Genomic DNA, 14,647 nt, shown 5'->3' with positions numbered 1-14,647 from the left:
AATGCCTGCACTGAGTTGTGTCCACTAATATCAGGTGACGTTGTCAGAAGATTCGAACTTTAACCGTGGAGACAAATATCTAATGAAGGGCTCGTGTGAAAACCAGCTTGCTGCAGAAACAAGAATGCTCCTGAGAATCCCAAGGAAGTGATTTGCAGGGAGGACAGAAGTGTCAACCCCAACACGCTGTAGCAGAGAGAAGCAGCAAATGACAGAGCACAGCTGAAAAGCCTACTCTGTGCTTTGTTCGCCATCATTAGAACAGGCAGGATGAATGAAATTAAATGAAGAGATTGTGATAAGGCAGTATAAAGCTGTTTTCAGCACTCTTCTCTGTCATGCAGAATTCATTCAGCATGCTCCTGCTTGCTTCATATGCAAGGCACCTCTACTTCTCCTGTAAAAGAAAGGAAGGACATGGACATTGCAGACAGTAAGCTTACCATTATGCACTAAAATCTCTCTGAAGTCCTCAGCTAACAAGTTGCTAACAGAGAAGACACTATAAACATTTGTAGCAGACAAGAAGGCATGATCCGTGAATAACTGTCTTTTAAAAATTACATATTTTATCCATAAAAAGCAAGGTATTTCCAGTACCACTTTTGAATTCTTATATGACCTGATTTGGGTCCAGGTGCCTTGTTAGCCCTGCGTTGCTCATTGGACTCTTCTCTTTACTGTCTAACTTCTGTAGTTTCTGCTAGAATAGGAAGTTGCTTACATGAATGTCATTGATTTTTTAAATCAATTAGACCTTATTGGTGGGAGAAGAAACTGGTGTCTAAATATTAAGCAAAGAAGCAGAGGAGTAGCGACCCTGAAAAAAATGATAGTGCTTAGGTGGAATGGAAATACCAGATAACTCAGCTAATCTCTGCTTATGGCTTATTCAGGAGTAATTACATGGTATTGCACTTACAGGACTGCTTTGCAGAAAGAACATTTGTTGTTATATGTTTTTCCATCAGAGCCGCAAAATGGTTGATAGAGTCTTTCGCAGTAAATAGGTCTTCCTCTCTCTAAACTCTTGTATTCATTGCAGTCTACCTGAAAATACAGTATCATTTTTCTTTGAATCCATCTTTCTCACGTTCTCCAGTCACCTACAGAAATAATGAATATATGAAATTTTTGGACAAAGTTGTCAGCTGCTCTAGAGCAGCACAGTCAATGGGGATCCACCATCTATATTAACTGAGCCTAAGCCTCAAAAAAGAAATGTTCCTTCTGACAGAGACGTGTGTGATGCTACTTGTGTCAGGTACTGAGCACCTTTAGGGACTTCGCTGTCTATCTGACTAAGAATACAGTCACTGGAAAAAAATATTGCCCTTTTTCCATCTACAGAAACATTGAGTCAATATATTTTTCTACCTGATTGCAATTGTCAGTAAATTCAGGTGAGATTAGTTCTCAAGGATGTGAAGGATTTCTGTCTCTTTATTGCACAAGTATCAGCTCTTGATGCTTTTTACACTGCTGAAAGGATCTGCCCAGGCAGAATTAAGTAAAGTCCTATTTAAGAATTAGCATGAAAAGAAATTGTTGAAAACCCCTCACCTGATAGTGGTACGGTATTCATTACAAGCTTATCTGTGAAAATGGGAGTACAAACTAATAAATGACTGAAAGTGCTCTTGTCCTGGTTTTGGAGCTCAGTCTTCTCCTGTCAAGTGAATGTCATTCCTGGTATTTGACAAGCAAGGAGTTCCTTGTGCAGTGCACATATTCTATTTAATGTGCTGTTTGTCATCCTCAAAAGCCCAGGGTTTGCTTGCCTAGGAAATCACCTGTCCTTATAAGTGCCGTTGTAACTAAAATTGGTTGGACTCTTTTTGCTGCTAGTCTAGTGACAATTTGAAGTATATTAGTCTTTGGAGGGATGCTATGACTGGAGATTTTCCTTTCTGAAGATCTAGATAACATAGGTATTATAAATGTACATATTTAAAACAGAACCCAGCCTTGCTGTTCTCTTGTCATGACCTGATTTTTTTCCCTTCATTCCGACTCTTACTGAAGGGCAGGAGTATTACTTCAGCCAAACCCTGGAATTTATTACAGATTATATGATTGGTTTTATGCTGGTCATTGCCCAGGGTCTGCAGGTGGGTGAAGTGCAGAGCTGTGCGTGGTCAGCCCCGTCAGCAGCCCAGCCCCTGTGCCATGGCTCAGCACAGACTGAGAGGTCACCACTGGCAAAAAGCCAATCACTCTTTTGGGTATTATGGGTTTAAATCCAGTCTCCCATTTAAAAAAAAAAAAAAAAGCATATGGGATGTTAGTTTACCTAGGTTTTTCCTTCATTTGGCCCTTTCCCTCTCCGCTAAAGCCCTGGCTGCTCACAGACTGGCAAGCAGGAGGCAGCACGCCTAGCCTCCCTTGCAAAACCAGGTCAGAGACCTGACATAGCTAACAGGTTTCTACAACATAACCCAGCAGAGGCAGTACCATGGGAAGGAATCGCTGTACCTTGTCACTTATCATTTTAAAATTGGTCAACCACCAACTTGTGAGAGGCAAGGGCCAGCTAATAAAAAAGCTAGAAACTAGGTGAATTTGCCCCATATATGTATGTGTAGCAGCTGGTAAAATGGGGAAGACACTTAGGTTGGTGTGGGGAGTGGAACTGGCTCTTCCCAGAAAAGTATGTATGTCTTCATGTAGTTTTAGGCATCAGAGGCTGTATATATTGTGCTAGTATGGGACCAGCTCTGTGTGTGTGTGAATTTCCACTCCCTGCTGCTATCCACTGGAATCCAAAAGGGCTTGGCTCTGCTCATCTGAGTAAGGACTTTTATTGCTTGGTGCCTCATTTCTTTCAGAGGTTGACCCCAGGATGGACACTCCAGCATAGTCAGAGAGAAATTAAAATCTCTAGGTACATGATTTGGGATCTGAAATTCACTAAGAAAGCCTTATAGTGTCATCACCAGATAAATACTAAAAAAATCTTGATTTCTCTGACTTAAAATTTGGCCTTGCCACATTACAGGTGAAAACAGCTGGAATTTGTCAGGGCAACTGTTTGGGAACCACATATCTCGATCTCAGGGATTTCTCTCTGAAATCTCAATACAAATACTCAAATGGCAGTATTTAATTAACATTTAACATGTTTTTTCTGACCTCACTTTGTTACAAACTATATATTTTTATCTAGAAATAAAGGAGAAAATTACTCACCTCATTCTCTCTGTCAGCATCTGCAATACAAACAGAATCACAAAAGATAAAATAAAAACCACTGTTGATGAACATTCAGTTTGCAACTGGGATGATTTCGTTAGTACCAGCCCTTCCAGCAACACCAAGCCTCTTACCTCCTTGAAAGTAAATACTGGCATAGTTTTTCAGTGTTTAATAAGATACAGGTGTCAGAACCTATTAAACAAGTGGACCTTATTTATTGTTTACCTTAGAAATCTGTGTCAGCAACTAGAACAGCCTTTGTTGTGGGAAGGAATGAAGGCTATTATTGCCCTTTTCACCAGAAAAAGATTGAAGACCCAGGAGTCAATATTATGTTCAATGGCCAGACTGTTTAGGATGAAATAGTTATTGAGCATAACTGGGTTTTAATTCCCAGGTTTATATAAAAAAAAAATCGTATGTGGCTGTAAGCAAATCACATGGTCTTTTTATACTTTGATTTTCTGTCAGTAATGAGGATAACATCTTCATTAAAATATAATGCTAAATGTATATAATAATGATAATGCAATTCGGATCATAGTAGCACTTTAAAAAGCGTGTTCCCTTGCCAGTCAGTATGGATTCTAAACTATTTGGCAGAATGATTGGCTCCTATTTTGTATACGCACGGCATCTAATATAATGGAGCCCAGTTCTCAGGTGGGGCTTCAAAAAGCTCCTTCAAAACAATGATAATTACGCCTCTCAGAAAGTAATCAAGTAACATTGGCATGTCTCCATTATGGTGACACATTTGTTACTTTCTTCAGGAATGTATTTTGTTCTTCTCCTGTCCTGGAATTTGGGAGTGAATGCAAAAAAGATATGGCTTAGAAAATATTGATCCATAAAGTTTTAATGCAGAGAAGATAAACTAGAAAGTTCAAGGAAGGGATTTGCTGGAATTCTTATGAAAGCAATATTTATTTATTTTTCTGCAGTTAATGAAACACTGTTTGAAAGAACAGTTTCCATCAAAAGAACACCGTTTCATTGAAATTGACATTTTTCATAAGAATTTTGATTTTGAGATAATTTTCAAAGCAAACTTTACAGAGCTATTCAAAATGGAAGAAGATTATTTTGTTTCATAGCTTTGGTTTTGTTTTAATGTTTTCATTGTTTTGCTTCTTTAATATTCATAATGCTATTGAACTGCTATACTGCTAGCAGAGAAGATTTGGACTCTCCTCTGTCAGTTATTCTAAATGTACTTATTTTTCTATATCTTTCTTTTTTTCATTGCAAGTTTTTGTTTAAAAAATTATCAAATGAAGGCTCAAGAAATTCCTCCCAGCTCACTAAAGCAACCTGTGCCTCACAGGTGTCTCCAGCCTGGCAAATTAACATCATAAAGAGGTTATTCACAGCCATATTATGTGGCCTGTGCATAGTCAACTGTCTCCTACTTGGTCAGTTTGGCAGAAGGACCTCATCAGCCGCAAACTCCCTGCTCAGATGGAAGAAAAAACTAAGTAGTTAAACCCCTGCTTTAATTCTGAGGCTTCGCAGTTCACTTTTTAGTTACAATGCAGAATGCAGCTCTGATTCACACCACCATCAAGGAACAGGTTTCATCAACTCAAATTGGCAACTGTAAAGCTGGTGCAATATTGCTTGCTAAACAGTGCACAAGCATAAAATGTCACTTGCTTTCTGACACCTAAGTCCAGCAACCGTTGGTTACTATCCCAGCAGACTGAGAAGCTTGCAGAGTTTGAACTATAATATATCAAGAAGCAAAAAAGGTTACTCACTTGCTAAACAGAGAACTGCCAGGGTAAGGAGCACAAAGACGCCTGTTATTTTCATGGCACACATGGTTTCTTGACCCGTTTCACAGCCAATCTGTGCTCTTAAGTATTCCAGTACGCTTAGCTTGAATGTGTATTCGTGTATGTGTGAGCAGATATATATATACACACACACAAAGAGCAGGAACCCTGGTGATGAAATCCCCCTTGTAGAGAAGGTAATTAGAAGAAGGTGTTGCCCATGGGTAGTGTCAATAAGAATGTCTTCTGTACAACATGAAGGTCATAAGTAGAGGGCAAAGATGAGTGTCACAGCATGGATTGTGTTGATAAAGAAGATGTATTGTACTTTGGCTAATCTCCTTGCCTAATTAACTGTTCCATCTCCATTAGCGTGCTCAAGGAGTGACTCAGCAAGGTGGTTACTTATTGCTATTCTGTTATCACCATGTTGACCCTTAGAGCTAAACATAATTTCCAGGGGAAAAAAATAGTTCTTACTGAGTGTGTTCCAAAAGATTCATACCAGTAGACCTGAAATGCTTAATTCCTATTCTCTTGAAATTTTGGAGACCCTTGTCACTAGCTGCGGTTAGAGGTGATGCTGGTTAGTACGGCCATGCGCTGAGCCCTTTCAGACTGCTCTATGGTACTAGTTGCTGCTGGGAAAAGTCTGTGTTTCACATGAATCCCCTCACTGTCACACACAGCCCAGAAGATCCTCCCATCTTTCAGTGTTCTTCTGACTTTAAAGTTCCACCAGTTTAGAGATCAGAAATGATGCTTTGTGATGGAGCAAAGAAACTGCGTTGCACTGCCTAGCAAAGAGAAGTGATGAGTTCACAGCCATTGTGCACCCTGCCGAGTTACTGCCTAGTTTGCTGTCATGGACATATGGAGAAGATTCCTCTGCCTGCCTATCTTCTCCTTTGTGGCTATTTCCAGCACAATAGGTATCATATCATGTGGGATTCTTTAAACAAATTCAAAATACCAGTGTGTTAGTGACTTAATCAATAGGCATAATTTTCTGGCTTTTATAATACAGACCAGTAGAGCCACAGTGGGAAACTCAGATCTGATTTTCATAAAGTTCAAAGTAATGTGGAGTTTTGAGCCTATAAGTTTTGTTTGAACCCATCCTTCCAAATTGCCTTCACTTCAGCGATTTGCAATGTAGATGTGCAAATTGTCTCAATATGAAAGATCCCTGCACACCATTACAATTCACAGTATTTCAGTGATCATCTTCCCTACATTGCAAGGTAGCCTGGGGCTTTTTCCCCCGTGCAGGATTTAGGGTCGTACATGCTGATTTCACTAAGACGGAGGGACTGAAAGTTCTTACAGAAGAGCTTGTAATAGGCCAAGTAGACTTTGGGCCCCACTAACGCACATGTCTCTCAGAGGACTGAAAGTTCTTATAGAAAAGGTTGTATTAGGTCAAATAGGCCTTGGGCCCCACTAACTCATCCCAAGAGGGATATGATCATCTTGTTTTTAAAGATTGTCGGTAATGAATAAACAATTAATTTCTCATCACTTAATGGGACAAAAAAAAATAGATGCCATCAAATTCCAGTTCCGGGATAGGTAAAGATCTGGTTTGAGCTAGAGGCCTGTAGATTATTTTTTTTCACATGCCCATACTTCAATGATTTGATTTTCAGTTTGTCATTGTTCTTAACTTGGACATCTGTGTGTGTTCCTGTGATGTGGAGATCACAAAAGACAGGCTGTGATTTAAATTGGGGTTGGTCTGGATTCTGCTGCTTTGGGATGTCAGTGAAATTTTTGTTCTGGAAAGCCCAAAACTTTTCTGAAGAGCCTGGCATAGTGCATGTATAAACTCCTGGAGAATATTCAGGACATGTTCATTGGTTGATGGACAATTACCAACATTAGGCAACAAGAGCAAACCCAAAACAACCCAGAAGGTACTCCTAGTCTGAATGGTTTTGAGCAAACAAGACTTTTGAGGATATCTTGAAACTGTAAAACTGCAGCTTGACAGAACACGCAGGTTCCTTGACACTGGTATGAGGAAATCTGCCACTTTGGTTACACTCTCTTGCCTAATATGGTGCTACAGAGTGTACTGCTTAATGCAACCTCAGTATCCATCCCATCCCTCTAGCAGAAGAATATAAATATCTGTTTGCAGTCTACTGAGTTGATGTAGGAAGATTTTCTGAGGACTTCTGTAGAAAGGAAGAGAGGGCTTTCGGAGGTGGGAGGCAGCTAATGAGGGAGGCAGATTTTGGATCAGATTTTTCTTAGCATTTGAAAATTACCTTGCTATTGAAAGGATTCCTGATGCTTATTCTATGCCTCATAGCAGGAAAGCCATGGTGTGAATGTTTTCTTTCTGGTAATGTTTAGGTGCTTTGATTAGGGCTTTTGAAACAAATTAAGATTAATTTTCTAGGCAGTGGACCTTAAGCTTTGTAGGTGCGCCCAGACCACTCGGATAGGAGGGATACAGTTCTGATGAGAACTGTATGAGACATACTGTAGGGTGCGCAAATAGCAGCGCACTACAAGCAGGGCACAGCAGGGGGTCAGCCCAAGTTCTGGAGATGTTTGCATCTTCAAATATCAAAGCTGTCTTGAAGGTTTGAGAAGAAAAATGCCATATACAGAAAGCAACAGTCTGTTTCACTTTCTGCGGTGAGGTAATACTCATATGCAAAATCTCAAAATGAGAGTCAGTAAAAAGTAATGCCACAAAGCATTTATTGCAACTCCAGTTTAAAAGGATACCGAAGTATCTCTGTATTTATAGGCCTAGCTTTAAGAATGAGCAGAATTCACATTAGCCAGCTGGAGAAGATAAGTCACTGTTTGAGTGAAAAAATGCTTCATCTGAGGCGTCTTCCTGTCCAAACTTGCAGAGGCTTGTTGTTTGCCCTGGTAGTCTTCATACGGAGCTGGTCTGACAACCTGAGACCTGTCATCCTCAGGTAGGCCAAAGGTTCATCTAGGTCAGAGTGCCATCTTCAAGAACATTCAGTGGCAGATTGGGAGGAGAATAGAGCAGCTCTTCTCTTGGACAAGTTGAACATGAGTCAATGGTTTGCCCCCATGGTGAACAATGCGTACTGGGCTGTATTAGTAAGAATGTAATTATCAAGTTAAAAAAAAAATCATTGTTTCCTCCCTGTTCAGCACTTACGAGGCTGTGCCTGGAGTTCTGTGTACAGTTCTGGGCTCCCCAGCACAAGAAAGACACTGAAATACTGGATCAAATCCAGCAAAGGAACGTCAGGGTGTGTAGAGGAATGAAGTGCATGCCATTGAGAAGTGGTTTGTTCAGTTTGAAGAAAGAAGGCAAAGTCTCATTGTTGTCTTCAGCTAGTTTGTAGGGGCGTACAGAAGACAAGAGCCAACCTCTTCTTGGAGGTGCAGAGTGAAAGGAAGAGAGAGAATAGTGCAAATTGCAGCAAGAGAAATTCTAATTAGATGTGAGGAAAACACATTTCACAATGCGAGTAGTCAAACATTGGAACAGGTTGCCCAGAGGGATCATTGGAGATATTAAAAAATGGATCTGTTCTAAACCGTCCATGGTCTGGTGGTGGGGTGGGGATGTGGGGGACCAGGTGACCTACGGTCGTCCATTCCAACCTGGACTGATTCTGTGATTCTTGTAGGTGAATGTCAACTGTTGCTGGCAGTCAGCTCCTTAGGGACTTCGTGGCATGTTATATCTGTCCTTGTGAGTTAACACTTCTAGATTTGACAAAGCAGACACGGACAACAGAGTAGCATGTTGGATTGATTTTAGCTACTTGAAAAAAATGTTTGTTGAAAACCAAGCATTCAGATCTGTTTAGTAATAGCTGCTTCCCAGAGTTGCATAAGTCCTCATTACCATACCTAAAACTAATTCTGAAATTTATGGCAAATACTCTACTTGAATTGAAAAATTGTGAGTGAAATTTTAGCCTCAACAGCAAACTCATACTTGTTACTATTGAGCTGGGAGGTACTGTTTGAATATGTGTATGTTAATTGTGTGCCTATGATATTTTTCTACTTTTATCATTGTACCTCATCTTTTCCCAACTTCTTTCCTCTCCAGGTTGTTATTTTGAGGAAGAAAAATCAATTACTTGGTGAACAAATGTTTATTCACTTTAATGGGCCTGTTACATCTGATAAAATATTAGTTCATATTTTTCTGAGTGTGAGAACATTTGTCACAGTTATTGATACATTGCGTTTATTTTTGGAGCGCCGAGTGGAGCACAAACGTGATGCCAAATATGCTGCTGCAGCACATCGTTAGTTAAGTGCCTGCTTTATTCTGCACGAGAGGATGTTATCTGGCTGTGTTCCAGAAAGCATTGATATGCATTCATATGATGGAGTGCCTCACATTGAGGACATCAACAGTGCTGAAAAAATGGCATAGCTAAAATGGACTAGCTAAAAGCCCTATTCTCACATACCATGTATATCTGGGAAGAATGTACAAGCCAAGATAGATATTGATATGGTCACGAGCAGGAATTCAGACCTCTTAGTGACTCCAGTGCATGTTTATATGCAACCCAGTACACAAGCTCCTTCAGTTTTGGTATGTGTGGGTGGTTAGGGTTGTCCGCCCATGTGCAATTAATGCATCAGACTTTTAAAGTCTTGCTTAATGCAAGATTTGAGAACCAAGTGATGTATTACTTAAGGAATCAAGCTGTGCCAAAACATTTGGTATTTGCCTGAAGGAAGGTGAGTTTCCCATGTTCCACACCTTAAGAAAGATCAAAAGAGCCTGTCTTTAAAATTGCAAGTATCAAGCTGGGACAGATCCCAGCTGAACATTTCATATTATTTCAGAAAGTAAAAAAACCCCAACACCACAGCTCTCTGCAAAGGCTGTAGCTGACCTTTATTCTTTTTCTTTGCATCTTCTGCTGCCTTTAAGATAAATCATAGGGCTGTGATATCTACTATTGTGCAACTACCTTGTGAATCCTTTGAGTTACTTAGTGTCATGCCATTGATGTTTCTGAATGACTTGATTCTTCAGAGATATATGCAAAACAGGCATTAACATCTTAACACTTAGTACTGAATGAACTGGACAGTGAGCATTGAATAGGACTTATTTTAAATTGCCTTCTATTTTGTATTTTAAGATGTAATTTCCAGGTGTTTAGCACTTCGAAGTTCTGTCACACTGAAGTCAGTCAAACTGACATATTTGAGGAAAGGTTTCTTTTCAGGATTTTTATGTCTGAGAACAAGGTTAGAGGACATACATTGGTTTTGCCTCTATTAAAAATGTTATAACTTTTATAAAAGAGAAGCTACAACTTATGAAGAAGAGGGATAGGGTGAAGGGCAACATGGAAGGAGTAGTGGATATGAAGCATTTGACCTGAAGTCTGTGTTCTTTCACAGAACCCTAATTAGACATAAGCCTTTTTTTTTTTTCCTTTTGCTGTTAGCAAGTGCCTGCTTACCCGTCTCTAATGGCTGAAGCACTTAGAGGACAGCAAGCTGCTACTGCAATCTATTAGTGCCTCATTAAATACACCAACTATTTGTAAAGCATTGTTTAAGATGAGGAGGGAATTAGTCAGTCTCTGTTCAGTGCAGCTTTAGGGAGGTGCGGCAGGCAAACCTAAAGCCACTTGTTGCATGATGAGTAGCAGTAGAAGGCTGGAGGATCTGCCCCTTCCCAGAGAACGGTGGGTCACTGAGTACCACATGGGCCCAGTAGAAGACCTATTATGTGTCTATATGATTAAAGACTCTCATACCATCGGGGCCTCAGGAATAAATTTCGTTCTATCATTTTATTTCAGAAGCTTTGATTTTGCAATCTAGTTTTGGGGGGGCAATTTTGTACCTTGTGCAGCCTGATTGAGTTTATGCATTGTGACGTTTACAAGAAGGTTTCCAGATTATTTGCAATGCAACAAGGATTTAGGCATTGGAACGGGCTCCCCAGGGAGGTGGTGGATTCACCATCCCTGGAGGTGTTCAAAAACGTTTAGACGTGGTGCTTCGAGACATGGTTTAGTGGGTTTAGTGGGCATGGTGGCATCAGGTACACAGTTGGACTTGATGATCTTTGAGGTCTCTTCCAACTATAATGATTCTATGATTCTAAGGAGAGGAATTAAGAAAGAGAAGTACAAGGATTAACTGACATATCAATTATTATTTTCTTGACTGGATGGAGCATGTTAGGAAATGATCTCCAGTGTATGGAGCCATCATAGTGAATATTTGTGCTGTGATATGAGCAACTTTTTATACAAGCTAGAGAGTTCCTCAGAGATGGGAGGCTGTCTGACAATTTCTAGAGCAGATAGTCAGAGGCACTTGGATCCATATGAGGCCCAGGAAATGGATAATCAAGGATTGAAGCCAACTTTATGTCTTAGAGAGCAGCCATCTCACAATTAACTTGATTTCTGCAGAAAACAGGGCTAGTTTCAAGCTGTGCTTCGTTATTTTTCTGAAGAATCTTAGACAATGACTTTCTTCACTACCGGCTCCTCATTACCTCATGATCTATGCCAGAAAAACTTCCTGTAGGGAGGCTTAACTCACCTTACGGGATCATGGCACAGAAAGGCAAATTCCTCTAAAGGTAGTAGATCAGTAAAGTCTTTGTCAGGACACTTGTGAATTGAGCCTGAGTATTTCTGAGAGTGAAAACTAGGCTGGATCAAAGTTAATGAGAGGTTTCAATGATTGGTTTCAATGGTGCCAGGGTTTCAACCCAGGTATCTGAAGAACAGGAAGGTGCTACTAATTCTGAACACTGTACCAAAAGTATTAGAGAGAAACCTCAAAGACCTCAAGATACGTGTCAGCCTGGTTTCAGTTGCAAACCTCCTGACCACAAAGGCCATTGAATGTCAATGTACTCTTAGACTGCAAAAGAAACAATCACTTCTTAGCCTGCAGAAGCAGGTTTAGAAGAGACTGCTGTCTAACAGGCATCACTTTTCTGTGTTGTCCTGGACAGTTTTACAGGCTATGAATTTGGTAGTGTTAATCAGTAATACTACTTCTCCCTACAGACACTGCCTCAGAAGTAGTGTATAATATTCTGGTAGGAAAGGGAAGAGTGATATTAGCCCTTCTTCTTAAAGATCACAAGTAACCCAAATTTTCTTGTTTTCAGATGTATTTTTTATTAGCTCCTTTGTAAAACAAGCGCAGTAAATTGCATTTATAGCAGAAATAAGATGCATATACTTAATATTAATAAATACTAACAGCACTTGTAGCTAGATTATCAACAATTTTCTGAAATATCAGGTATTTCCCACATTTCAATGTTTAAATATCTTAAATTGCCACCCATTGCTAAGACTGCAAAAAAAAGGAAGCATGGTCACCATGGAAGTCTTTATTTAACTTCAGTGATTCTGTTTCAGGGATAAAGGCCTAAATCCTCAAAGATATTTTAATGTATTTTGCTGTCCTGAAAGTCAGGACTTAGATGGTTTGACAAAAATGTACAGGCTTCGACACATGATTCAGCTTCTTTCCAGACCTGGGGACTTACACTGTAAGCAGTACAGAACCAGGACTTCAGTTTTTTTTCCTAAGGTTCTGTGAAGACACCTAGTGCATGTTGCACTAGTAGGGAAATACTTTCAAAATGAACTATAAAAATCTGTATTCTAAAACTCTAACTTTCATTAGATGCTTACCATCCACATATAAACCCAGTTACCAATTGCTCTCTGACATATCAGATACACTGCAATTAAACTTTTAAGTCATTTAAGCTGCCTTGGTTTCAGTTGCAGACTCCTGACTACTGTGCCCTGTGGTTTTGCCTGCGGCACAGCAGGTCTGAATTGATTTTATTGTCAGAAAGCTCCACCGCAAGAGATGCACTGGGGACCCAAGGGTCACTGAATAAAAGCGCCTCTTATGATCACAAGCATGGAAGAAAGGGAGTTTTGGTTAGGAGGCAGCATATTCAGCTACTGGCTCCCATTTCCTTTCATGTTCATGAGAGGTGGCAACCACAGCACCTGAAAGCTGCCTGCACACCAGCACTCCCATTGCTTCCACTGCAGCTTGGGTTCAGCTGCAAGTGTAGGGCTTTCAGAGTGGTTGATCGCCCATGCAACAACCATTGGCAGTGTTCACCAGCTGGGCATCCACCTGATGTGAGCACAGACACCTGACGAAATGCAGCAGCTAACATTTCTAGGACCCTGAACTTGCAATTCCTTCTTTTACTAAAACATCTGTCATCAAACTGGACGATGAGGATGGCCTTCATACATGGCACGTAGCTGCCTCATGCAGCCAAGGCTTTCTATACATGTTTCAACAACATAAATAAAAATAAATAATTAAATAATCAAATAATTAAACAGTTAAACAATGGAGTACTAAACCAGTTCTTTCAGTAAGTTACTTTCCAAATAAATTAACACATGAAACAGTTTGAATAGCAACTGCCATCATCTGGCATTGCAAGTCATGTCAAGTAAATAAATAATAATAAATAAATAAATAAATAAATAAGTGCAATACAACAATATGCAGAACCTACAATAAAAGCTGACAGCAATGTATCAAAATACTACACATGTTAATATAACATGATGTATGCTAAAGGTGTTACTCAAATCTGGGGAATTTAAAAGAGCTGCCAAAATCAGGACCATAGTAATCTATCACAAAAAAGATGTGGTATGGCTTCTTAATAATTTCAAATGCAGATTTTCCTTCTAATTATGCTTATGTTCTTGTGCTAGTTCATTCTTTGCTTTCTTTAGGAGCATTCTCCTAGAAACTCTTACTGGTTATCTGTAAAATAAGAGAAAGAAAATTTACATAAGAATTATTTTTGTTTTCCTCGGACCTAGATTTTTAGTCCATTTGTCAATAAAGCTTTGCTGGTCTGAGCCATCTAGTGAAATGCCACCACTCCATTTCTCTGAAGGACTCAGGACCATACAATGCAAGGCTCAGACGTTCCCGTGTCTGATGGGGATTAGGGATTCAGCTTCAACTGATGAGAATTAGGCACCTGTCCAGCTACGGCCCTTTTGAACATTTCCTTCAGTTCCCATTGGTATCTATAAATGCCCCTGTACCAATGAAGACTGGATCCACAGAACAGCATGATCTCTTTTCAAGTGTTTCTATAGGGCTACAAGTTTTCAACAGTGTGACTCAGGAAAGAGCAGAGGTCAGAGAGATTTGCATCTACATCTAACTGAAAAAAAAACCCACCTCAAAATTACAAAAGAGAAGAGAGGAAGAAGATTAAAAAATCTGCATAGTTCTTTTTGGTGTTGATCTGAAGGAGGCTATTTCCATATTTAAAAATATGTTCTTCTCTGGAAAGCTAGGCTGAGAGTAATTTAGAGCTGTCAGAGAACAGGAATCAATTCACAGAATAAGAAAACAGCCATTCATAGGACTGGCAGAAGCTGCTAATAGCTTTTCTTTCTAATAGCAAATATCTTCTCTCTCTCTCTCTCACTCCCTTTCTCATTTTACAGGTAAAACTTGGCTAGATATGGATTGTCTGCTGTATTTGGATGCCCAACACTGATTCATAACCTATCAATGAACAGAAAGGATAAAAATCAGCATGCGTTACAGTAGCAATGGCCAAATGCTCCTGTATTTCTTAAAGAATATTTTATAATTGCCTAGTCAGGTAGAACCCTACCCATGTCCACGAACCTACATCC

General features: G+C 39.8%; 1 protein-coding gene across 1 annotated transcript; it reads right to left on the bottom strand.

Moving 5' to 3' along the window:
• Positions 1 to 351: 351 nt before the first annotated feature.
• Positions 352 to 5,019, bottom strand: LOC104162399 (ovomucoid-like). The gene is made up of 4 exons (XM_009701113.1): positions 4,956 to 5,019; positions 3,190 to 3,209; positions 923 to 1,050; positions 352 to 397 (listed from the first exon to the last, which is right to left on the bottom strand). The coding sequence occupies exons 1-4, from the start codon at positions 5,017 to 5,019 to the stop codon at positions 352 to 354; spliced, it is 258 nt and encodes an 85-aa protein (XP_009699415.1).
• Between the last annotated feature and the right edge of the window lie 9,628 nt (positions 5,020 to 14,647).

The sequence above is a fragment of the Cariama cristata genome, unplaced genomic scaffold (assembly GCF_000690535.1).
Source record: "Cariama cristata isolate BGI_N322 unplaced genomic scaffold, ASM69053v1 scaffold6575, whole genome shotgun sequence".
NCBI lineage: Eukaryota > Metazoa > Chordata > Aves > Cariamiformes > Cariamidae > Cariama > Cariama cristata.
Note: the sequence above shows the minus strand (reverse complement) of the source record. Positions and strands in the feature narration are given on the sequence as shown.